This window comes from Xiphophorus hellerii, chromosome 6, assembly GCF_003331165.1.
Source record: "Xiphophorus hellerii strain 12219 chromosome 6, Xiphophorus_hellerii-4.1, whole genome shotgun sequence".
Classification (NCBI taxonomy): Eukaryota; Metazoa; Chordata; class Actinopteri; order Cyprinodontiformes; family Poeciliidae; genus Xiphophorus; species Xiphophorus hellerii.
In genome coordinates, this window is record NC_045677.1 from 12,777,499 (window position 1) to 12,801,314 (window position 23,816).

Below are 23,816 nucleotides of genomic sequence, written 5' to 3' on the forward strand. Positions count from 1 at the left end.
AACTATTTGAGTTAATTTTTTGTAACACCACATTTTCTTGAAGTTAAAAGTCTCTTCAAGGTCTGTACATTTAAAAACTGAAACGTTTTGCACTGCATTCACTGGAGTGCAGATGTGAACATCAGTTTCTAGGTCTTGTTAAAGCTATCTTCTGTTCCTTGACTGAAATGCTAGCACCTGAAAAAGCTATCCTGCATAACATCTCGATGTGTCGGTGTCCTGCTGGACAAAATCATTTTTACTCCATTAGTCAGCATCCCCATAGCATGACGCTGCCACTTTTTTGTCGTAGGAATGATGTGTTCAGAGAGATGTGCAGTGCTAGGTTTTCTCTATTTGTAACATTTTCCATAACATATTCAGTCCAGTGTTGAACATAGCTCTCTGTGAGACGTTCAAAGCTTGCAATATAAGGCTTTGCTGAATGTTTTTACTTATGCTACATCTTTTATCGTCTGCAAGGTAGAATACTCAGCTGTGTTTTCAGACAGTATCTAATAGAAAAAAGACGTGTTTCCATTTCAGCATCTGCAGTGTGCGCCCTCTGAGTCTGCTACATAAAACAGACAGAGCATCAGTGCTGGCATGGCAGGAGGCCTAATTTGAGACTTCATGATATCAAGAGAAGGAAAGATATCACATCTGAAGAACTCATTTTCTCTTTCGGCACAAAAAGCGTAAACAAAACAAAACTTTGGAAATCTGCTTCATAGTCATGGTCCGGTTTGTTTATTGGCAATCATTTTTCTGCTTGCCTGCGAGAAACTGATAAACGCCTAACCTCTCAAAGCATCTGATTCAAGGTGCTTTCAGAAAGATTCTGCCACAATGGTATATGTAGCTCTCCCTTTGACTTTACGGTTCACTGTGACAGCTATCAGTGATCTCCTAGATCAGCTTTCTAACTAGGACAGCAAATAAAATACTTCTGACTTAAATATATATATATATATATATATATAATTATATATATTTTCTATTTGTTAGTCTTTTTCAAATTGTCCTATTTCAAGGAGTGATACTCTCAGAAAGAAACTTCTGATTTACTGATCTGAGTTTTGTGGGATCATGATGACTTTGACCAATCTTTGGAGACAGGAGTGGGGAAGTGGCAGGAGAGCAAAGCAAGCAGTGTTCATCTCTTCAATTAAAAGATTATTAATTTCACTTAAAAAGGCTGTGGAAACCATTCCTCCTTACAAAAAGAAATTTGCCTCTGAAAAAAATTACACAAACCAAAAGCGAATAAAGTGCTTTCAAACTGAGCTCAAAATGCCTCTTTTGTGTTAAATTTGTAATATAACATCTTTTGAAAACGCTCAGTTACATCTTTGTTTCTGTTGATGATGAGGCTGCTTGAGTTGGTGCATGTTATTTTCACAAAAAGGCAAATCAAGCCTCCATACCTATGTGTCCTGCTTGCACATAAAAACTTTAATTATTGCAAAATGCAATGATGGTGCAAGATGTGTAACTTTTTGAGATCGCTTAGCCTGCTTCATGTTGACATACAGTTTCTGTTTAATTGAATTCTTGACTGGTTAGTAATCAAGCTTTGAGCATGACAAGTGACATTGAACAAAATTGAAAATTCAATTGTGAGAAAAATAACAGCTAATTTATAACCTTGCATGCAGCCTGAGTTTAAATTTCACATTACCCTTATGTCTCTATGCATGTCACTCTCTGATGGAGAGATGATGGCTTGTCTCAAAGTGGAGAAAGTATGCAAAGCATGAAAGGTCTTTTCCCTAAATTTAGACAGGAGACGTCCATCATATCCTTACCTCCAGATGCAGATATGCAATAAATTCTTTAATAGTGAGGCTCATTTTTAAACAGCCTTTGCATCTCTTTGAAATGAAATTATACTTCACAACACTCTGTGCCAAGAAACTTATTGCATATCTGAAGCCATGAATGGACAGTTGTCATTTTGCGTTTAATTTACCAAATTACAAGTTTAAAGAGTTCCAAGGAATTATTATGACAGCAAATATGCTGAACAAATTTTCCTACATGTGTATTGCTGAAGGGTATCCACAGCATGACTCTGCCACTACTATGTTTTACCATGGACATGGTGTCTTATAGTGATTCGAGGTGTCATGTTTCTGGCAGATACATACAGGCCAGGAAGTTCAATTCTGGTTTCACAACTAATTCTTTTCCATTCAGTAGATTCTCACACATAAACTATAGATTTCAGCTGTTCTCTATGAGCATCTTGCCTCATTCCCAGATTAAATATCTGCCTGTGAGTTTATGCAAATGGTTCTGTGTTGGTATGTTTGCAGTCATGCCATGTTCTTTTAGGTTTTAAATGACATACCAAATCTTGAGATATAATTTTGTAATTCTACCCTTCTTTGCATTAAAAACACAAAAAAAAACTAAAAAAAAAACTAAACGTTGGCATCTGTGGTGATTAAATGTGAAAAATGTCAAGGCATGAAAAGGCTTTTTTGAAAGACTGTATGCTTGATTAGATATTAAAAGTGTATTTTTTACATACAAGGTTTTTTTCCTTTGAAAATTTCCAAGATATCAAAAGCATGCGATCTCTCAAAACTGAGATATTTGGGAAAAGATGCCAGCAGAGGCCATAAAAAGAGGTGGAATGTGAAGGAGAGGGTGAGTGCAGTGTAAAAAGTGTGTGTGGGGGTGTGCGTGCGTGGGTGTGTGTGTGTGGGCGTGTGCGCGTGTCTGTGGGCGTGTGGGTGTGTTCGTGTGTGTGTGTGTGCACGCGTGCGCGTGTGTGTACTGTTTGACGTCAGAGCTGCATCTGTCTGAGCAGGACATCCTGTGGAACTGTTCTCACCGAGGCTCGAAGCATTTAAAGCAGCTGCTTTTCCCACCTCAGAGAAAAGCCTGGATGAGATTGGGGGAGATGGGAGGCAGAGGAAACTCTCCATCAAAATATCACAAGACCGTTGAGGTCATAACAGAAAATTAAAAAAAAAAAAGAGGGACCACAGAGGGAATCCTTCATAAGTTCAGCAAATATTTAAATGACATTTAGGAATTTGATGAGATCTTCTGATGAGATGATTTCAAACCTATGCTGCTAGTAGCACTTAATTGATCTTTGAAGGCAACATGAAATCTGAAGAATCAAACCCAACCCGTCTGCCCTGAACAAACATGTAAGGTAAGATATGGGAGGGTGGTGACGCAGGCGAGAAAGCCGGAGTGTTGCTGCTGCAGCTATTTTTGGCTGCGAGGAACCATAAATCAGCTCCATTTCTCCGCCCTCACTCACTTCCTACGTCACGTTTTACTCCAAGCTCTTCTCTCTGCTCTGCATCATATGACCTCACTGCTGAAAATGTGAGAGACTGCAGAATACTAAGTGCTTTCTGTGTACATCTCCTGCCAACGACTGAACCATGAAACTGGGCAAGACTCAGATATGCAGCTAAAATCTTCACTATGCTTTTCTGTGCACAATACCAGCCGGACAATGTATGCAAATCTGGAATTTTCATGGCAATTGATAAATTAAAAGGGTAACTTCTCAATGCACCCCCACAATATGACAGTTTTTTTGTTATGGCTTTATTGCAAAGTTTCGCTTTACCAAAATAATACACAAAGTGGTACACTTGTTAAAAAGAAAAACCTTCACAAAAGAGTGGTACAGTTGCTAAACATGATGAAAGCCGTAGTTACAGCTCCATATCTAAACTTCTGAATGTTGCAGTGAAATGGAAGAACCTCATTCCCTTAACTTTTTCTCTCATGAAATTCCTGATAGAGTCAAAAGAAAACAAAAAAAAGGAACAAAAACCGCTTTACAAGAGCAAAAGAGCATTTACTGAGAGCTTCCAAAAGACCTAAAATAACTTTTCACATAAAAGTAATAAGTAATGGACTTAACTTCAGTGGTCCCTATACACACTCTCTGCACAAGACTCCACTGCTGAAGAAAAAGTATGTTGAAGCCTGTTTAAAGTTTGCAACAGAACATTTAGATAAACTAGCAAAATACTACGGGAATATAATCTATTTAGATTCTATTTAGAGTCTATTTAGATTAGGCCAGTGCTGAGCTATTTTGATTTCACCATTTTTGGAGGACAAATTGTTCCACACATCACTCTGAAAACTCCCCACAAAAAGTGAAGTTTGTAGACGGGAGCATTATGGTGTGGGTTACCTTCATATGGTTCTGGCAGGTTCATCTAACTAAAGGAATGCATGATGGAGAAACACACCAACTTTTTGTCACATTTAAAACACAAAGTTCGGGACATATTATTAGGATTTTTGTAAGTCTTTGGAGGTAAGCCTCTACTTTTCCAGGACTTCTCTGGATTCTCATTCATCTTCCCTTCAACTTCAGCTTCTCTGGTCCTGTTGAAGAACAGCAATCCCATGGCATGAGGCTGCCACCACCATGTTTCAAAATGGGACGTACTGTTCCCACCAAATAAAACCTTCTGTGAGTATACAGGCCACAACAAATTCAATTTATGTCTCATCTGATACAAGCATCCTCCTTGAGGTTTTTGTGTCTCACTACATTGCTGCGATCTTTAAGTTGAACTTCTTGTGGCTTACTTTCATCAGTATTCTGGCTATTCTTCCATAAAGTCCAGATTTGTGAAATGCCTAGGTTATTGTTGTATTTTTCAGAAGATTCTCCTACCTAAGCTGTGCATCTCTGCAGCTCCTCTAGAGTTGGCACGGACCTCTTGACTGCATCTCTGTTTAAAATGCTGCCCTATCCAGCCAGTTTGTTTAGATTTTGCAGTGGTATCATACATTAGCATTTTCTGATGATAGATTGAAAACAAACATTGGCCCATGAGATGTTGAAAGCTTGGGATATTATTTTAGAGCCTATCTCAGCTTTTTTAACTTTTTAAAGACTATATACATGACCTGCCTGGTGTGTCCTTTGGTCTATTTCTTGGTCTATAACAAACCTCTGAGATCTCCACAAACATTTATGACATTTGATTACACACACCTGGCGGTTACAGGCAGACTTCGTTTACCAATTTGGTGGTCTATGAAGGCAGTTGATCGCACCAGATTTTATTTAGGGGTATCAGAGTAAAGGGAACATAAACACAAGTACACAATGCTTTTTTAAAATTTTTTAAATTTAAAACGTTTTCTGCCATAAAAAAAACATTGAGGTTTATCGTCGTATATTGTGACAAAAGTTCAACAAGTAAATAATTCCAATGGTGTGCCACAAAAAACATTTTTTAGTTGTTCGACAGGTACAAGCGGAAAGATGTGCAGTGTCAGCGAGAGACTTTACTCATTATATACAAAACAACAACAAACTCAAACGTAAAAATTGTAAACTGTGGAGGTGATCTAATAACTATTTCAATTTTTTCCTTGTGAACTGCAGACAATTCCTAGATATTTAAAGTATGTTTTATGAGAAAAACGGACATTTCCACATGGTGACATCCTGTACGAACCTGATTATGTTGCATAATTTATGAATGGTGAGGAAAGAACAAACATGGGTGGAGCAGTGTAGACACAACGGTATCGGATTGGACAAACTGCTTCCTCAGTAGTGTTGTAGCGCTCACTGATTGGCTGCTGGTTTCAGTGGGCGGGGCTTATTCCTAACAAGGATACGTTTTACTCTTAGCTTAAATCGGCTCTGTCACACTCAGAAAAAGCAGCTGTCACACCGTGTGCTGCAGTTAAATCGCTTGTTTTTGGAGTTTTAGAACATGCCTAACCACGGATGAAGTAGTCTGGCGATTCAATTCGATTGCAGCTGCTTGTTTTCACCAAGGTTCAATTTTTAAAGACCGACTAAAACAGTGACTCTGCATGGAGCAGCCGAAGACGCAGCGTCGGGGCTTCCCTACTCCACAGCCTGCAGGCGGGGAGCCACCGATGCGTTTGACCATCACTTCAACAACCGGCTGCCCGGTGGAGCTCAGTGTCCAGCGGGGAGAGACTGCGGAGGGGCTGAGGAAGCTCGTCTCCCAGAAACTGGGGCTGCAGACAGACAGAATCATAGTGGTGCATAAAGACAGGTAGGTTAGCTCTGACTGTGTGTGTGTCTATGTGTGAAACCAGTGGGATGCTGGCTTGAGACACTTTACCCGCTTCCACTGCGGCTGGTGGTCGTGAATGGGTGAATGAATGTAGTGTGAAGTATATATGTACAGGTCACTTACCATAAACTTGTACCCTTTTTGTGTTATAAAGCCACCTGACTGCAGGGACACTGATGGAGCAGGGTGTGACAGATGGCAGCAGACTGACTCTAGTCCCAGTTATTGAAACTGGTTCAGTAGTAAGTTTGTCTCCCACGTTCTCTTTTTACAAACGTAGCAAAATTATATGCAGCCATGAACAAAAACTAAGCTATTTGGGGGATTGCCGTTATTTATTGCAGAGTTCAACTAGAGAGAAGACGGTGATGGACACGTTGGAGAGTTTGACAGAATCCCAGGTGAGAACCTGCATTAGGCGCTAAGTGGACGTTGTTTTGTTTATATATATATATAATGAAAAAAATTATTTTCTTGTAAAATATTCTATCATTTTTATTTATAACTGAAACCTGAGCTGAACTGCATGCAGGTGATCTTAATTTGTAATTTAATCTTCATCTTGCACCAAAATTAGCACCACAAGGCTCAGTGTTTGGTACAGTCCAGTTTACTGAATCTGCTCATGCTTCGGTTGAGAAAATTTATATGATCCATAAATTATAAATCTATAATCATTTAATCAGATTAAAAGCTGGTACTACAAACTTGTTGACTTAATGCAGAAAAGAAATATATATATGTCTTTGGGCTACATCTTCTTAAGAACAAACTACTTTTTCACTTTGTTATTAAATAAATAAATGTCTGGATGGCATTCATTTGACTTCAAGTACTAAAATAAAGAAACTTATTATCTCCGACTATATTTTTGACTGGTGTAATATTGCCTGGTCAAATACTTTGGCATTTTAATTGATTTAAAGTCTGTGACTTCAATCATTTGGGCTTACTTTTTAGCATTTAACTGAGTTGTTTCATAACAAATTTGTTGATTTTTACGAGTTTTAATCAGAATGTTTATATGATTGGATTGTGTTGAATTTATACAAATTCAATGGATTTGAATATATAAACTTTACACAAAAAGTGAGGAACTGTGTGGTATTTTTTTTTATCTCTCTTAAATTGTACTGCATTTGTAAGGAAAACACAGAAGTGTTGTACCCAAGAAAACTTGACAAATATCTCTGCCAATGCCAAACAGTTTATGGTGGCGGCACTATGATGGTGTGGCACAATACTAATAATGAATGCCATCTGTGTCACCGGAAAAACAATGATCGTCATCACTGGAGGTAGTCTAGGTTCAGGGGAATGTCAAGATTATAATAATAATAATAATACATTTGAATTATTATGCCCTTTATGTCTTGGGGCAAAAGGCAAAAACAAAACTAGCAATTCCAATGGATAAAAAATAATTAAGTAAATGAATAAATAAGAGATTAAAACCAATATCTAAGGAAATAAACCAAAAATGTTGCTAAAAATAAATGTCTTGATGCCTTTTTTAAACAGTCGGTGGATTGTGAAGATTCACAGAGTGTCAGGGCGTGTCATAGACGGCAGTAGAGAAGGCCCTATCTCAGTTTGGGTTTTTTGTATAAGGAGTGGAGGGAGTGTGTTGTTGTGTTAAGCAGTTCGTTGACCAAGGTGGGTCCCTTTCCATAGATGCATTGGCGTGTGAGGAGGGAAATCTTGAATTCAATCCTGGTGGAAATGGGAAGCCGTGAGATTCTTTTTGACATTGGGACCATTATAAACGAAATAAACAGGGTTTCTAACACAACGCAAATTTTCTTTATTTTGTAAATTGCAGCTATAATAATTGATTTATTATGTTTACTATTGTCATCAAGACAAACTCATTTTTGCTATTTATTATTTCTTTAAACAGAGTTTTGTCCTTCTTGGCCTCAAATTTTCTCTGAGCAGTTCTTAACTCACTTTCATTGTCAACAAGACAATGGTTTTCTCATCAGCAACTTTTCTATCAAATTCGGGATGAAAATCTTGAAGATTTCTTTTTCCCTGATTATTTTTCCGCACTTCTTGCAGATAGAGGACTTCCTTTCGGGTCGCCTGCCTCTGACCCTCAGCCTTGGAGCCGGGGCCCACACGATGTATGTGCAGCTCCAGCTGTCGCAGGAGGTCAGGGAGCTCCAGGGAAACATGGACTCAGTGGTTCAGACCAGATGCAAACCTCAAATTGCACAGGCGAACAATGGGAATCTCCTGGAGGCATCCTCTGCAGGGTCCTCCTTAGGATTCACCAGCTCACAGACTTCCTCTCCGCCCTTGCCCTTGGCTCGCTCTGCATCCTCCCTCCAATGTAGCACTCAGAAACCCAGAACTTCCTTTATCTCGTCCACAAGCGTAGCACGTGAGCACTGCATCGATCCTCCGTTAGTGCGGCACTCGCAGTCTGACTGCAAACCTGCTTTGCCTTTGGACTCTACACATCCTCCAAATCTACCTCCTGCAGCTACACCAGTCTGTTCATCCAGACCCACCAGTTCTGAACCAGGACCAACTTCAGCCTTCATAGAGGTCTGTGATTATACCTGTTTTCCTCTTCCAATGACTGTAGTTAACAGAAAACATCCAAAATTCACTTTTAGTTTTTTATAGACATTATTGACTTATTTTTTTTTAACAGGGAGATGTTCCTGCACATAAGCCACAGCCTCCAGGGGCGGTCATTGACAGCGTCGTGAATCACTCTCCAGGCGTCTTCTCTGGAACGTTTTCTGGTAGGTCTTTGTAGAAACAGCAGTCTGTAAATACATACAGTAGATCCTTCCAAAAGTTATTTTCACATTTCAGGTTAGAAAAGCAAACTTTAACTAAATGTATTGGGGGGGGTTTTATGTGATACACCAACATAAAGTAACATATGTGAAGGGGAAATAGTTTTTTTTACTAACTTAAATCTGAAAAATATGGCAGAGTTATGGATTCTGTTCCGTTTATTCTAATACTTAATAAAATTTGATGCAACACCTCCGGAAGTCATTTACTTAATAAACAGAATCCTGTGTGTGTAGTTTAATCATGATACAGATCCATGATTCATGCTGTGGAGCTGTTCAGTAAAGGCTTCAGAGTTCATTAGTGAACAAACATGAAGAACAAAGAGTGCAGCAAGCAGATCAGGGAGAAAGCCTAGGAGAAATCTGAACCAAGTTTGTGTTTGGAACATCTTAAAGAACACTATCCAGTCTATCTACTGAAATTACTGTAGAGTGACTTTGGGACAACTACAAACCCACCAAGACATGGCTGTCACGTAAACTAGGAGAGGAAAGGAGAGCACATAGCGAGGCCACCAAGAGGCCCATATTATCTCTAGAGGAGCTGCAGAAACCCACAGCTCAGGAGTCAGAATGTGTCATCAGGAGCCCTATTATTCATGCACTTTATGATCCTTGCCTTTAGGAATGAGCAGTAAGAAGAAATCCAGATTCAACATGCAATGCAAAAGATTATATCTGGCAGGAAACTAGAACTGCATATCACCCTGAAAACGCTGCGAAATGTGGTGGCAGCATCATGCTGTCGAGATGATTTTCCTCAGTAAAAACAGGAAAGATCGTCAGGATGATGAAGCACATTTTTCAGACTTTATTATTAAAAATGTTGATCATTTTCCATCCTCTGTGTTGCAATATAATATATCACATAAAATCACAATAAATGACATTGATTTGTGTGGTTATAATATGATACTTAAACTTCAATGGGTACTTTAAAAATGTGCCAGACTTTTTTCTTTTTAATGTAATCAAAATGAATAAATAAACATTGTAACAAGTTTACCAAGAAGGTGAAAGTTTACACAAATTGTTACCAAAGACCTAGCTCGACAGCTTTTACCATTTTATCTGTATATCAATCATTAATATTTCTAATAATTTCCAATCCTATCAGGGACTCTGGCCCCGTGCAGTCATGGAGGCATCACTCATCCTCGTCGCGGCATCGCCATCATTCTCCAAATCCTCAACGACTTGCTCAGAGCTGCCTGTCACCACCAGGGGGCGCTGCTGCCTCCTTTATGTAACGAGTGCACTGCCTCAAACCTTCCAGGCAGCCATCTCACCGCAGAGGATCCCTGCATGGGAAGAAACAGACAAACACCAACCCAAAGCACAGCGCGCAGCGGTAAACTAACATTTGATGCATAATTCAGTGTGCTGATCCACTGTTTTATTGTTGTCAAATTATAACAAATGTCATCTGAAAGCATTTTTTTTTTTAGACAAACTGGTCCAGTTTAGACTCAATGTCAATTTGTATTAATTAATTTTATTCCAAAACTATCCAATCATCTACGTAATTGCATGTTTAAATACATTATTTCGAATATTATTATAAGATTTTCAGCTAAAGTGTTCAATTAGTCCATTTTCCAACAGAAATGTGTAAACAAATTCAAAATTTTGAATGCTATACATATAGATATATAGATATATATATATAAACGTGCAATTTCACTCTTTGCAAATTAATTCTATAAAACCTATTTGTTTTCACACACATGCATTGAGTATAACACAGTTTTTTTCTTCTCTCTCTAGGAGGGGATGCGAGTCAGACGCTTCACTCTTCTGAAGAGAATAAGACGATGCACTGCAAGATGGAGCGCCTGCAGCTTCTGATGCATCAGAGGCGTCGCCATAGGCGGATTCGTAGGTGTTCTCTCCTCCATGGATTCGCTCAACCAAACCAGCACCGGCTCCACCGTTCCTAGTGTACGCAAACAGCTCACTGTGATTTCTTCTTGTAGCTATTTGAACAGAAGGAAACATGTTCATAATATGCAGTACATAAAACCAGAGCAGGTTTTTTCTGTTTATAGTGACGTATATTAGACATACAAAAACGTATAAGGTTTATACAGCTCTTTTCCTGCGTCCGTTTACTGAGCATGATGGGGATAGCTCTTTATGTGGTATAACATTACAGAAAGTTCTTTTTTGTTTGTTTGTTTCTCTGTTCTACATTTTTTAGAGTTTAGTTACTGTGAGCAGAAACGAAACATAAGTACTTCTGATAAAGAGGGTTTCTGTCAGTTCTGTGGGCCTTGGGGGCTTGTTATTCTCTGAACACAAAACAAATAGCAAATCAACCTTGAAAATGATGCAGGACTATGTCGTTTTTAACTCATGAGTTGTGCCTTACAACAACATGCAGTATTTACAGATGGTCCTTCTAGTTTTCCTCCTTCACCAGTAATACTATCCTTAGCTCATGAAATATACATTATGTTTTCCTCCTCATCCTTAAAGGGATATTTTAGGATTTTTAAATTGAGGGTCTTTTAAGGTTTTACTATCTCAACTGAAGTTAATAACCCTTCTTATTTAGTATAATCTTTGCAGACATGTTTTCAAATAACGCCAGGATTATGTGTGCAGGTTAGAATTTAAAACAATTAGTGTTCTAGAGCCTTACTGAAATCCCTTTAAAAAAGGGATTAATCAACTAAATTGATTAATATTAAAATATTTTTATATTCCTAACAAGCCTCAGTGGTCACTGTTACTGTAGGACATGATATTTTCACAATCAAAAATGACGACAGAAAATATTCTGCCTTGAAACAAAACATTCAACTTGTTTTATTTCTAAATCTTTGGTGGAAATAACCTTGAAAATGATCATTGAGGATGTGTTTGTGCATAAAATAAGCTGATTTTTAGTTTCTAGCTCATTGAAAATACTTTTTTTTTTTTAAAAGTCATTTATGTTCTGTAATCAGAACATGCTTCAGGAGGATCATTGGTGGCGCACCGCCTCCAGCCTACGCTGCTCGTGTACATCAGCTTCTTTGTAAATAACCACTTGATGGCTTGACATTTCATATGAGCATTTGCATAAACTTCTACCACGTTTATGAGACTTGAGTACTTTTAAGCTAGAAGTGTACTTATGTCGTGGCTCCTCTTGGGCCAGCATTAGGTTCGGCCTCCAGGTCTGTCTAATCTGATTATTGAACGGATACTAGAAGGGTTGTATTATATATTTATAATATATTAGCAGCTCAAAACCTTTGAAAACCTTTTAAAATCTTGAATTATCCCTTAAAATATGCATTGATATGTTTGTGTTGGTTTCTGGTTTACCTCCACGCTGTAATTCCTGTAATGTGAACGACACAGTCCAAACACTGTGACTTGTCTTCTTTGACATACTGTTCTGTAAATTTTATGTAAATATTCTACTTGGTGATGTAGTCTGAGTTAATTTTAACTTCAAAAAGTTGAGATTTATCTGTGACTAGATGAGATCAATGTATTTGATCAGGTGACTTACCTCTTTCATGTTTATTAAAGAGTGTGCCTCTTACAACTGACCACAACTCTAAGCAATATATTGCCTTATCGTGAATGTTAAGAGTCTGTGTCATCTTTGGAGAATATTCCCTTTAAAAATGAAGAAGAGCATATACACAATAATGAAAGCAGAGACTTAATAAAACCTTGAAAAGACTTTATTAGTTCATTCGACTGTTCTATGTGGAGTTCACCCTTTCATGTTGAGACATTTATTGGAAGAATCAACTGGTTTTGTGATATTTGTTGACTGAAGGAGTGTCCTCTACGTGTTATTCTGTCTTTTTCCTCTACCTCTTTTATCTGCTTACACGCACAATATTCCACGCTTACATAACCATAATATAAGACTGGCGTCAGTCACACATAGCATTAGATAAAACTGATAAGGATTGTCAACACTTTTTGGCGAGGGTGGGGAACAAGGAATAGATCAAATCAAAACTGGCTCTTCATCCTTTATTTCATTCAGTGTCATCTTAAAGGTGTGCTGAGTGGTTGACTGTGACTGTATCGCTGCTCCAAAATGAGTTTGTGTTATACACTGCATCATTTGACATTAAATCTTTTTATATATAGCTAGCAAGATCCTCACTTCTTTACGTTGAAAGACAAATCTCTGGTCTGGAAAAAGATCTCCAGGTGAAAATTCTTTTAAAAAGTATTTAAAGGAATATTCAACTGAATGAATATTTTAAAAATATATTCGTACCATAAAAGCAAAGAATGCATATTTGTATATTCTCTGTCTCACTGACAGTGTTTATTGCTTTGCTTCCTGTGTGTTCACGCATGTGAAACGCACAGGAGATTTTTCTGCTGGGTTTTAGTGTGTTGGAAAGAAAGACATCCATTTCCTCCTACGCTCTCCTTCATACTCCTCCTCCTTTTAGCACTGCAGAGAGAAGCTCCCCTCCCCCACACCTTTTGTCACAATCCCTGCCCTGTGGTGAAAAGACAAATCTCATTTGTAGTGTGACATGCAAATACCAAGTCTGAGCCAGACTATTCTCCATTAGCATTCAAAGTGTGGATTTTGTTCTTTTTCAAGGAGAACCTCCCAGATCTTCTTCAATCCCAGGATATATTTTTAGCTCTCTGCAGTGTGGCTATTAGGCTAACGCTAGCAACATACATGCTTTGCTTAAATAAAGAGAAACACAGGTTTGTCTAAATCCTGCCATTTATAGCTGTTCATAAAACTCTCCTGTTTCACTACTGGGGTGGATCAAAAGTGATGAACACCAAGCGTTCAGAACAGCATCGAGAATACAGATGGCGTCGTAGGTGGAGCTCTGCTTATAGAGACAAATCAGTTGCACTGAGAGGAGCTGCAGCAGCCGGGGGTGTGCTGATAACTGATAAAACACATGAGCATGAATGAAAATACTGTCTGGGCTTTGTACCCAGTGTTAGAGAGGTGACATGATGCTCTGTAAAATGAAGACTATGTGTCACAGAGACCCTAAAAACAAGAAATGCATTGGGTAAATCCAAAGCAGGGCTGGTTTCAGGTTAAAGGACCATCGCTCAGAGGACTACAGCTTTTGGAGAGGAGAGAGGCTGATTTCTGTGCAAACCTGAACAGCCAGTTTTCAACCAACGGCTCTGTTTGAATGTTGAGAGACCTGAAAGGCCTTTTCAAATGCAACTACACCTCTGCAGGATAGTAACAACTGGCTGATGACCCTCTGGTTTATTGTTAGGCTTCTCACCCCCACGTCCTGTCTTTTTTTTTTTTTTTTTTTACAGAGACAGCTGCAGAGAGACAGAGCTGAAACTCCTGGGGGTGGCTTTACATATTGAAGCACTGAGAAAGAGCAGTGAGACTGTAACCAAAATTAGTCAAAACAAGGTAAAATGGGATGCTTGTGACAAGGTCATCTGATATGCAACACATTTGATTCCCCAATCTACACTGTCTTGAAAAAGTATAAATGTACATTTTTATTTTGTCAAACTTCTGCATCACTCTACTCCCAAGTATTTTATTTATTTTGGTAGACAACATTGTGAAAATTGTTTAGGGCTAAGAAAATGATTCATGCTTTACATTGACTTTTTTAACAAAAATAAATCTGAAAAGAACAACTTGTAATTCACCCTGGTTAGACACATCTGAATAAAACCAGACCCTCTCCTGCTTGGTGAATAGAGTTCACATATGTCCTAACTAATCCATTTAGCTGTTGTATCCTCCTGCTGCTTGGAAGACATACTGTCTCTCCAGTGTTTAATATTTTTTGCCCTTGGTATAAAACTGTTATGTGGTCTGCCTGCTGATGGAGCCAACTCGGAGCCAATAGAGACTCTGCGCCTTTCTTGGAGATTTAATTTGACCTGTTCACGGGTTTCTGATCTTGTGGCTCTCATATCATGTGCATGGTATAAAATAAACAGTGCATGGCAATATTTTTTTGTATTTTAAGTAGTAACCACAGTTTTTCAATTTTACACTAAATGCCAAAACAACCTACTCCAAATCTCAATTGCCATTTTAGTTCCTAATATTTGGTGGCCATTGTAGCTTTTTAATGTTATGGATGCTTTTAGAGATTCGTTTACTTCACACACTGCCACGTTGGTTATTGGTCTTCATGAAAATTTACAAATTGGTCAGGTCTTGCTGCTTGAGTTCACATAATCTAACCAAAAGAAACAGACAAATAAAAAAAAAAAACAATTCTAAGAGGGGAACCCTTAAATTCATATTTTTAGTAAATGTAGGGAAATGCCAGTTTGTGTAGCATACACATAATATCTAAGAGATTTGTTTTCTTTTTCATATTAAATATGAAACCGATGAAGATAACAGTGAAGTTTCCAATCCTCATTTCACAGGCAAGTGGATTATAACAAAGTTCATGACTGACACCACCCAAGAGAAAGAAGGAAAAACACGTACAAATGGTGTGTATTATTATCAAATAGAATATATGTAAGAGAGAGATGAAACACGAGATATCTCAACATGTTTTATATATATATATACTGTATATACATAAAAGACACTACGTAAAATAGGCAGACAATGGAAAACAAAATGCTAAGACTTTCATACACAAACACATTTGTCGCGGTGACAAAATGACAAATGGGTATTCCAAAATGGGACGTTTGTGTTTTTTGGACAGTAAAGAAGTTGGATCAATGAGGTTTGCAAAATGGAGGGAACATGAGGACGAGATGCCACGAAAAAAAAAAACACCGCCCCAATAATTACCACCCAGAGATTCGAAATGATAAATGTAATTATGCTATTATATGGTTTGCACACAACAAATATGGTGGACACTATGAAGAACAGTTTAGGTTTGAGTGCGAAAAGTGGAAAGACTTCTCGTTCCGTAATCGAAACGAAGTGTTTTCAGCATGCCCACAAGTTGTTTTTCAGCCTGGATTAGTAGTTGTTCAATGCGCTGAACGGGAGATGGCAGTAGAGTTACCATACTGTTGAACAGCAGAAGAAGTGTTCTGAGCCCAAGCTATAAAAAGGGGCGCCTCCCCTTTCCCGGTCTCACTCGTCTCTTATCGGCACCACTTTACGTTCTCCTGTTCTCCACATAAGGACAAAAGGTATTCGCGCCGTTCGCATTTACTGTAATTCTGATATTTACGTAGGGGGAGGTCGACCGTTCTGCATTTATCATTGTATTTTGATGTAAGGTATTGGTGTGTTTGAAAGATGTTATATTTTTAGTAAACGTTAAAGATTAAAATTCTAAAATTCGTTGTATTCTTCGTACAGAACATATGAGAAAACCAGACCAGGCAATTCTTAGCCGGATTTGGTTGTTTTGAATACTTATGTAACCCTAAAAGTAGGGCAGCGTGCTGCACTTAAGTAGGTCACTAAGACAAAGACCAGCCCGGTTACACAAAATGGCGACGAGGAAAAACCCGGCTAATGGCTAAATCAAACAAAGGCATCCCTTGTTATGAAATCGAAACGATGTTGGGTTTTAATGAGGATAATTAGGTTTACACCGTTTATTTCCCACATTTTACTAGCCAAAAAGGCATTTGTATTACTTCGAAAAAACGCGGTGAGCGTCTGACCAGAAAGTGCGCAACTGCCAGGCGCCATTTTGTAACTGACCTACTTTGTGCTAAAGCTGCGTCATGGTGCCTGCTGTTTACTCGACGAGGCTGGAATGCGACTTGTGGGATTTTCTTTAACACTCTTAATATTTTTTTAAACCTCTTTCAGTTACTTTGTGAAAATGTCGGATGAGGGTAAGCTGTTCATCGGAGGGCTGAGCTTCGAGACCAATGAAGATTCTTTGGCTGCAGCTTTCGGCAAATATGGAACCATCGAAAAAGGTAGCCTATTTAGATGGATTTATGTAACTGTATTCTATTCTGGAAAAGGGTTTCATTATATATTAAATGTAAGTTTAAAACTTAAAAAAAAAAATTTTTTTTTTTTTTAGTTGATGTAATCAGAGACAAAGAGACCGGAAGATCTCGTGGCTTTGGCTTTGTGAAATACGACAATGTTGAGGATGCTAAAGATGCTCTGGATGCCATGAACGGAAAGGTAATTTTTATGCCTACATATACCACCCTAGCAGTCTGCAACTGAATATTTTAAGACATAAAAGCTTATTTTTGTATCATTTAATGCCCTCCAGACACTTGATGGACGGGCAATTCGAGTTGATGAGGCAGGAAAGGGTGGCCGCTCCAGAGGAGGCTTTAGCTCTGGCCCACGTGGAGGCAGGTTCAACTCTGGTGGCCGTGGGGGGAGGGGACGTGGCTTCTCCAGTCGCGGTGAGTATTACAACCAAACTAATTCACTTTTTTTTCTCTCTCCTTTGTATGTAATATTTGCTCTGTGCATTTAGGTGGCAGCTACGGTGACAGAAGCTACGGTGACAGAAGCTATGGCGACAGAAGCTTTGGTGGTGGAGACAGAAGCTTTGGTGGCGGTGGATACAGAAGTGGAGGATATTCCTCAGGTGGTTACAGGGACAACAGGTAAGTCTGCTAACCAGCCTTTAAATGGCAATGTCTACAAATGATAAAGACAGTAAAACATACTTTGTCATCTTTTAGGGGACAGGGTGGATATGGAGACCGCTCTGGATCCTATCGTGACAGCTATGACAGCTATGGTAAGCATCTTTTATGATACTTAAATGTAGCTATTTTTGTGGGCTGTCAAACCTTAAGTGATACCATATGTTGTAGTGCTGTACTAAAGACGTTGACAACTTGCCATAGCACAAATTTGGAGGATTTTTAAAAAAAGTTCTTTCAAACTGCCATATTTAAGTAGTATTAAGGATACCTTTTGTAGCCCTAATATTTAAGACTCATGTGTGCCCCTCAGTTCTGTACCTGAGCCCAAGATCAAGCCTCATTGCATACAGTTGCCTGTCTTTGCTGTCCCGTTCCACACTGAAAGAGGCTGGCGGAGACATTTAAGCTCTAAGGCAGATGACAATGCCACCTTCAAAAGTCGCTCACTTCTCAACTGATGGAGCCCTTTGAGCAAAAAAAAAAAAAAAAAAAAAAAGGGAGGGTTGTAGCACTAGCTCTAGTGGGTTGAATGGATATTGTGAAACACCAGTGTCAACATTCAGTGTCTTTACCTGTGCCCACTTCTTATCCTCCAGCGACACACGAGTAAACCTCCCTGATTCAAGATTCATCACTTGGCTGGCCGTATTTGAAAGCTGTGCTCCTCAAGGAAAAAAACATGTCCACGTGTATTATGTAGTTCTGTTGTAGAAGCTTGGCATCTGACTTAAATGTAGCCATGAGTTTTGGTTATTTCTCAACCATGTTACAAATTATAATTTAGTAGTCTTGCTCAATTGACCACTCCCATCGTTCAAAACATCTGTATGATCTCACTACTGTACGATCCCCTTCTTTTATTACGTGGGGATAAAGCAGCTATCCACATTGCTTTCTGTCGATCAGTTAATCAGCTAATTTCTTTTGTCCAGCACTTTAAAGTGTTTTGTTTTTTTATAAGATCTTAATGGGGCTTTTTTTTGTTATCCTTGTTGATAAACTGACCTACCTCCTACCAAATCTTTAAACTGAGGAAAGAACTAGCATACTCAGATTAACCTTTGGGGGATTTTATTGTTAAATTTCTTAAACTATTGAGAACCTTAGCTTACCCAAGGCTCATTTTGTGTTCAATCTCCCAAAAGAGTGAATTCCTGGTGAACTACACATCCGAAGTGGCCGGCTGTTCATGAAGTTGCAAAATGCAGCATGCTACAGTCTGCCCAAGGTATCTTCTGTGCTCTGCTCAACATCTGCATCTTAACTGTGCTGTAAATGGACTCTTGTTTAAAGTGATCAGAAAATGTAACTTCGTTACCAGAGTAAACTGAACGGGAACAGTTTTTTTGTACTTTATGTTCTTTGTATGATCCAAGATTTTTTTTTTCTTTGTCAGTTTGGCTTCATGGAGCCTATTAAAACAATGTGAAATGATCCTGATTCCGTTGCCTCTTCAAAATGATCACATGGGAAATGTTAAGGTGGTGGCTAACTCGTTGCTGCGTGGGAACACTGTTTTATTCCCAACATCACTTAAAATGGATGTTGTGGAATGGCACTAAAATTTGGCTTTCTTCCATGAAAGATTAACTTGTGCAGCTGCTTAATTTCTATCATGTAAGGTTAGGCAAATTTTCTTTTGATCAAGTGCCTCTTGTACATTTGTTAAGGGAATTTGATTTAAATCCTATCAAGTGAGTTCAAACTTCCAGTGAAATTAAAATTGAAAGTGACACGAGTTTTCAAGCCATCAGCTGGTGTCCTGTCAATGCTTCAGTATGTTCCAAGACCTCAGCTCCTTCAAAAACCTACAAGTCCTTGGAGAGAAGTGTTGCGCCTGCCAACAAGTGCTCAAAGATGAAAAGCTGCTCTTGCCTATATCATAAATGAAGAAAGTAGGCCAGTGCACGTGAGGTAAAAATCTCCTTTTGCTTTGCTCACATCCTTGAAACGCAGTTCTCATTGTTTCCATGAATACCTACAATTGTGTAAAGTCCTGTGCTTCAGATGTCTCCTGCAACCATGCCATGGCCTCTTCCCCGAATCAGATAATGCCATAATGAGGGAATGTTTTAAGGAAGCTTCCGGATTGTAGCGCTCTAAAAGTCCGCAAACATTTGCCTCTAAGTCACGGATAGAATTGTGCTCGGTCAAGTTCTGTTCACCCCCCATTGCTCCTCAAAATTTCCTCCAGTAATAACTTTCCAAGTCACCCATATTACTGCAACCACACTACTGAAATGTCTGTTCTCCTATGGCAAGTTTAAGTGTTGCATGCAGAATCTCGTGCTGCCTGTGTGTTTTTAGGCCTAATTGATGTCTTTCTCTAGGTTGAACTGACCAGCTGAGACTTGACTGGATCTCATCACAGCGTGGTCTGATGGCTACAGCTGGCACAGTGCCTAAAGCAGACTCACCTTAGCAGGTAAAAAAAAAAAACACCACATATAGACCTGTGCAGGTGAAACTACTTGACATTTTGAGTAAACTTGGCATGTTGATGTGTTGCAGGTCGCTCTGAAGGAGTGGGTTTGGTGCAGTCGGCACCGAAATGTACTGAAGGTCCTTTTGGATGGCTTGTCAGAAACGAATGTGTAAAATCTAAGCAACTGAAATGTTTGACATCAAAGACGATTGAGACATTCTGCAGCTAATGCTCCCTTTTATTTTTGTAAAATAAAGCGAAGACTAAATCACTTGGTCTTGTTTTCACTTTAAGTATTTATTTTTGTGATACTTGGGGTTGGAAAAATTAAATGGTTGGTAAAAGGGCCCAAAAAGGCTTTTCTACTTGACGGCCTTCTCATTTGGGAAAACTATTTCCCTTTGATGGGTACCTGGCAAATTAACGGCTGTTACTATAGTCCAAGAGCATCCCCTCATTGGTTGCTAAGGCAATTGTCCATAGCAACAGATGACTCGATGCTTTGACGTAATCTGTTACTAAGGGTGTTGACCAATAGGTGGAATGTTTGCACAAGTGCAATAATAGTTGGAGGATTTACAACTTTGCAAGTGAGCATCTCTAAACAGTCCTCATTAGTCTGCAGTGTTTATACTAGATGGGCAGAAGCCAGTTGACAGGCTGGGTGCTTTCAAAATCTCAATTTATCCTGTTGCACTTGACTGGATTTAGTGGCATCACCATCAAGTTTTGTAATTCTAAGCACTTGAATCTTTACAGATTTGTAAAATTTGACACCTGTCATGCTTTTCAAAAAGCTCAAATCTATTTTGTTGAAAAGTTTTAGATGTTTTCCTTTTTTAATCGGCTGTTCTGGAGCAGAAAACAAGCAGGACGGTGATCCTGGAGCACCAGGTTTGAAAAACTGATCCAACATCCATCCCACAAACTGACAGCTGCTATATTTAAAGCTGCCCCAGTGCAAATATCTGCCAAAAACAGATACAATGAAGAAATTAAGAATTCCAGAATTTCTTTGAAAAGTGTACTAAATTAAAATGTGAATTTTTTTACACCTAAATTAAAGCCAAAGTTTAAAAAAAAAAACAGATAAGGGTAAAGAAAGAAACTTTATTATTGAACATTTACAAGCTGAAGTGAGCGAGGGCTCAGGTCCACATGGGCGCTGATGGAGTCTGGGACGATCTTCATCACAGCTGGAATCACACATACCACAGGAAGCCAAAGCGCTTGTGCAAGTACTGCTCACGTGGCCGGAGGCTGAACATCTCGTCTGACAGAGGGGGAACCCAGCGATCAGTGTGGAAGACCCTCTCACCCACCTGCAGGAAACATCACAGCGGCAGATTTTACTGGGACTTGAATTTGAAGTCAGATAAGATTGGAAAACATTGGAGTCAGAATTTTGATGAGATTTTACTGAAAAGGATATATAGTGGTCATCTGGTCAATTTGATCTCTTTTCACTCATTTTCTGATGAATTTATGGCATTCATGAAAGTATTATCATTTTTCCAACCAGAATATTCATGGGTTTAATTCTACCTGGCAAACAATTTACTAAGTGCTACAGTGTAGTAGAAAATTAATATACTTACTGATCACCATGTTTACTCAGCTCAATTCTGTGTGATTGAGTCTTCAATTTAAAACATTTTCAAAATATTGTGGCGTTCAAGTAGGTCATTTATTACAAAAGTAAATAATAAAGATAGTAAAGTATGAATATTAATGTTCCCTCTACCTCACTTTCTGTAGTTTGATCTTAAGATATTGGAATAGAAGGTGCAGCATTGTAAACTTGTGTATGAAAATAAAAGCTAATGCAAGAATTTAGAAGTTTATGCCCGAGAAGTGCATGTGATGCCTCAGAATATTATATAACAGTTATGAAAAATATAATATATATTATAAATATAATTTTGTGGATATATATTCGCTACCTTCCAGCCTGGCACATCTTTCATGATGATTGACTCCTCTTCCAAGTTTTCCCTCAGCATCCTTAAAGTTCTGTGGGAACGTGAAACACATTTTGTTACACGACGATCCGATCCCACTTCTGAACGTCGCCACGCGCGTCCTTGTCCTCACCTTCGGTCGTGCTCTGCCTGAATAAGCGGCATCAGTGCTATCCTCGCCTCCAGCTCCTCGATCAGCAGGCGCCTGCGACACAAACATCACAACCCCGCTGTGGCCATCGCAGACAATCTGACAGAGGATCCAACACGAGAGCCGTGCCTTACCTCCTCTCCCTGTTCCAGCTAAACATCCGCCAGTAGCCGAACGCCATGATGCCGATCCCGATTCCAAACATACTATACCCTGGTAATTAGAAGAATAAGTCACGCGTTACCTCTTGACTCTCCTCACATTAATTTCAGCTGTTGGAATTCACAAATATAAAGTGGATTACTTTGCATTTAATTGAATTTCCCTTTGGGATCAATGAAGTATTTTTTTTTTTAACTGAACTGAATTCCACATGTTTATATATGTGCAAATACAATGAAAGATCATTTTTCTTTAAGTAACATTGATGCATTGTGTGTTAACAATGTAGATTAGATTTGACTACTCTAACTTATCAAGCAACACCCCTCTTGTCAACTACAGCATCAAAACGGCCTTATTGTTTGTAAAAACAGAGTAAAGGCTTCAAAGACTTTTAAAGAATCTCTAATCAATCTAGAATATTTCAGTCCCATTTTAAATTGTCTTAAATATTGGACTTTACACACTTGATCCGATCTAAGGACTCAACGTGATGATGATGTCTGCCTGGAGAGCAGTAGTAAACAGTAATATCATACAAAGATAACATAACTACACCAGCAGTTTTTAATGAAGATTTTAAGTATTATGAAGAAAAGTTCATTCAAACTGAGGTACACTTAACAGGCAAGGGTGTGGTTGGTTTATTAAACTAAAGAAAAAAAACGCTCATATCAGATCATTTATAGTCTACCAACCGGCATAATACAGAGATTTTTGGACAAAGTTCCCTCTTAATAAGTGCATCATTATTAGACTGCGTGTTGCATTAAATCCTGGTTATCTTTGCCTGATATTAAAAGTTGTTTGATCCATTAAACTATTGTTCTGTCTTACAATAGACACATTTGGTAGTCGAGATTCATTCAAAGCAGTAATTAAACCGAAGTATTCCAGGAATTTCCAACTGCAATTGAAGTAACTCTCGCTCAGCTGCAGATATGCGTTAAACGAATCAGATCATCACAGTTTTTCACCCCAAACGAAGCTGCATCCTTGAAAGGGACCGAAGTAAACAAAGCAAACATGCTAGCAGTTTGGCAAATCCCATCGCTTAAAGTGTTTTCCTAGAAATGTATACGTTTAATTCACTAATGCACAGCACCGGTGCAAATCATAATACTGTTTCTTTACGGGAGAAGCACAGCTAGATAAAAAAAAGTACCAACTACCAACAGCGAGTCTTTCATTTCAGATTGTCTCTATATGAGCTATACACCGATCAGTTAGCATGGGCTAATGTTGGGACACTGCAACCTCTCCAGTCGGACTGGAGTTTCTCTGTTTTCCCGGATATAAGAAGGTTTATATGTACCCGATAATCCTCGTTTCGGAAGATTTCTCTTGTAATCAAAAGCAGGGTATCCTCCCGAAGGAGGCATGTCCTGCTTCACCTTGGACCCCGCCATCTTGCCCAGGCCTCCTCCTTCACAGACAGGGAGAGTCTTCTTCTTTAATGCACAGAGAACGGACTGCAGATGCGCTCCACATCGCCCCCACGTGTTCGATCAAGAAAAAACATTTTAATGCACGCCAAAGACTAGTGACAAAATTATGTAGATATATACTGTAGAGGTGAGCAGAGTAACTAAGAGTCTTACTTGAATATTATGTTAAAATTATGATAATGACGTGGAAACAAAAAAGCAATCCAAGTAAAAGAAAAATAGTATTGGGCAAAACAATAAACAGACTTGATTGTAATCAGAC

The 23,816-nt window shown here is 38.8% G+C and overlaps 3 protein-coding genes across 8 annotated transcripts; 2 read left to right on the plus strand and 1 right to left on the minus strand.

Annotated features, from left to right (window-relative positions):
* The first annotated feature begins 5,407 nt into the window (after positions 1 to 5,407).
* Positions 5,408 to 12,539, plus strand: LOC116721367 (midnolin). Its single transcript, XM_032565035.1, has 7 exons — positions 5,408 to 6,020; positions 6,196 to 6,283; positions 6,386 to 6,442; positions 8,103 to 8,594; positions 8,704 to 8,797; positions 9,975 to 10,208; positions 10,625 to 12,539. Exons 1-7 carry the CDS (start codon positions 5,812 to 5,814, stop codon positions 10,795 to 10,797), a joined length of 1,347 nt encoding a protein of 448 aa, XP_032420926.1. The 5' UTR covers positions 5,408 to 5,811; the 3' UTR covers positions 10,798 to 12,539.
* Positions 12,540 to 15,837: 3,298 nt separating this feature from the next.
* Positions 15,838 to 20,103, plus strand: cirbpa (cold inducible RNA binding protein a). Of its 6 annotated transcripts, XR_004339708.1 has the most exons (8): positions 15,838 to 15,958; positions 16,593 to 16,705; positions 16,816 to 16,922; positions 17,017 to 17,155; positions 17,230 to 17,362; positions 17,441 to 17,499; positions 19,738 to 19,832; positions 19,919 to 20,103. XR_004339708.1 is itself a non-coding variant. In XM_032566141.1 (7 exons), exons 2-7 carry the CDS (start codon positions 16,606 to 16,608, stop codon positions 19,740 to 19,742), a joined length of 543 nt encoding a protein of 180 aa, XP_032422032.1. In that variant the 5' UTR covers positions 15,838 to 15,958; positions 16,593 to 16,605; the 3' UTR covers positions 19,743 to 19,834. The 6 variants fall into 6 exon arrangements, 5 of the variants coding, with proteins under 5 accessions (XP_032422032.1, XP_032422029.1, XP_032422030.1 ...); XM_032566141.1 differs by lacking the exon at positions 19,919 to 20,103 and having other exon boundaries at positions 19,738 to 19,834; XM_032566138.1 differs by lacking the exons at positions 19,738 to 19,832; positions 19,919 to 20,103 and adding an exon at positions 18,004 to 18,841.
* Positions 20,104 to 20,922: 819 nt separating this feature from the next.
* On the minus strand, positions 20,923 to 23,587 carry ndufa13 (NADH:ubiquinone oxidoreductase subunit A13). Its single transcript, XM_032566143.1, has 5 exons — positions 23,422 to 23,587; positions 22,079 to 22,157; positions 21,927 to 21,998; positions 21,776 to 21,845; positions 20,923 to 21,154 (listed from the first exon to the last, which is right to left on the minus strand). The coding sequence occupies exons 1-5, from the start codon at positions 23,513 to 23,515 to the stop codon at positions 21,035 to 21,037; spliced, it is 435 nt and encodes a 144-aa protein (XP_032422034.1). The 5' UTR covers positions 23,516 to 23,587; the 3' UTR covers positions 20,923 to 21,034.
* Between the last annotated feature and the right edge of the window lie 229 nt (positions 23,588 to 23,816).

What these genes read in the sequence shown, in the direction of transcription:
- cirbpa (XM_032566137.1), top strand. Translation starts at nt 16,606, where the DNA reads ATGTCGGATGAGGGTAAGCTGTTCATCGGAGGGCTGAGCTTCGAGACC. An exon ending in ATATGGAACCATCGAAAAAG is followed by an intron (nt 16,706 to 16,815) that starts GTAGCCTATTTA and finishes TTTTTTTTTTAG; the next exon opens with TTGATGTAATCAGAGACAAA. An exon ending in ACGTGGCTTCTCCAGTCGCG is followed by an intron (nt 17,156 to 17,229) that starts GTGAGTATTACA and finishes CTGTGCATTTAG; the next exon opens with GTGGCAGCTACGGTGACAGA.
- LOC116721367 (XM_032565035.1), top strand. Translation starts at nt 5,812, where the DNA reads ATGGAGCAGCCGAAGACGCAGCGTCGGGGCTTCCCTACTCCACAGCCT. An exon ending in AGAGTTTGACAGAATCCCAG is followed by an intron (nt 6,443 to 8,102) that starts GTGAGAACCTGC and finishes CACTTCTTGCAG; the next exon opens with ATAGAGGACTTCCTTTCGGG. An exon ending in CTTCTCTGGAACGTTTTCTG is followed by an intron (nt 8,798 to 9,974) that starts GTAGGTCTTTGT and finishes CAATCCTATCAG; the next exon opens with GGACTCTGGCCCCGTGCAGT.
- ndufa13 (XM_032566143.1), bottom strand. Translation starts at nt 23,515, where the DNA reads ATGGCGGGGTCCAAGGTGAAGCAGGACATGCCTCCTTCGGGAGGATAC. An exon ending in AGCTGGAACAGGGAGAGGAG is followed by an intron (nt 21,999 to 22,078) that starts GTAAGGCACGGC and finishes TTTGTGTCGCAG; the next exon opens with GCGCCTGCTGATCGAGGAGC. An exon ending in CAGGCAGAGCACGACCGAAG is followed by an intron (nt 21,846 to 21,926) that starts GTGAGGACAAGG and finishes ACGTTCCCACAG; the next exon opens with AACTTTAAGGATGCTGAGGG.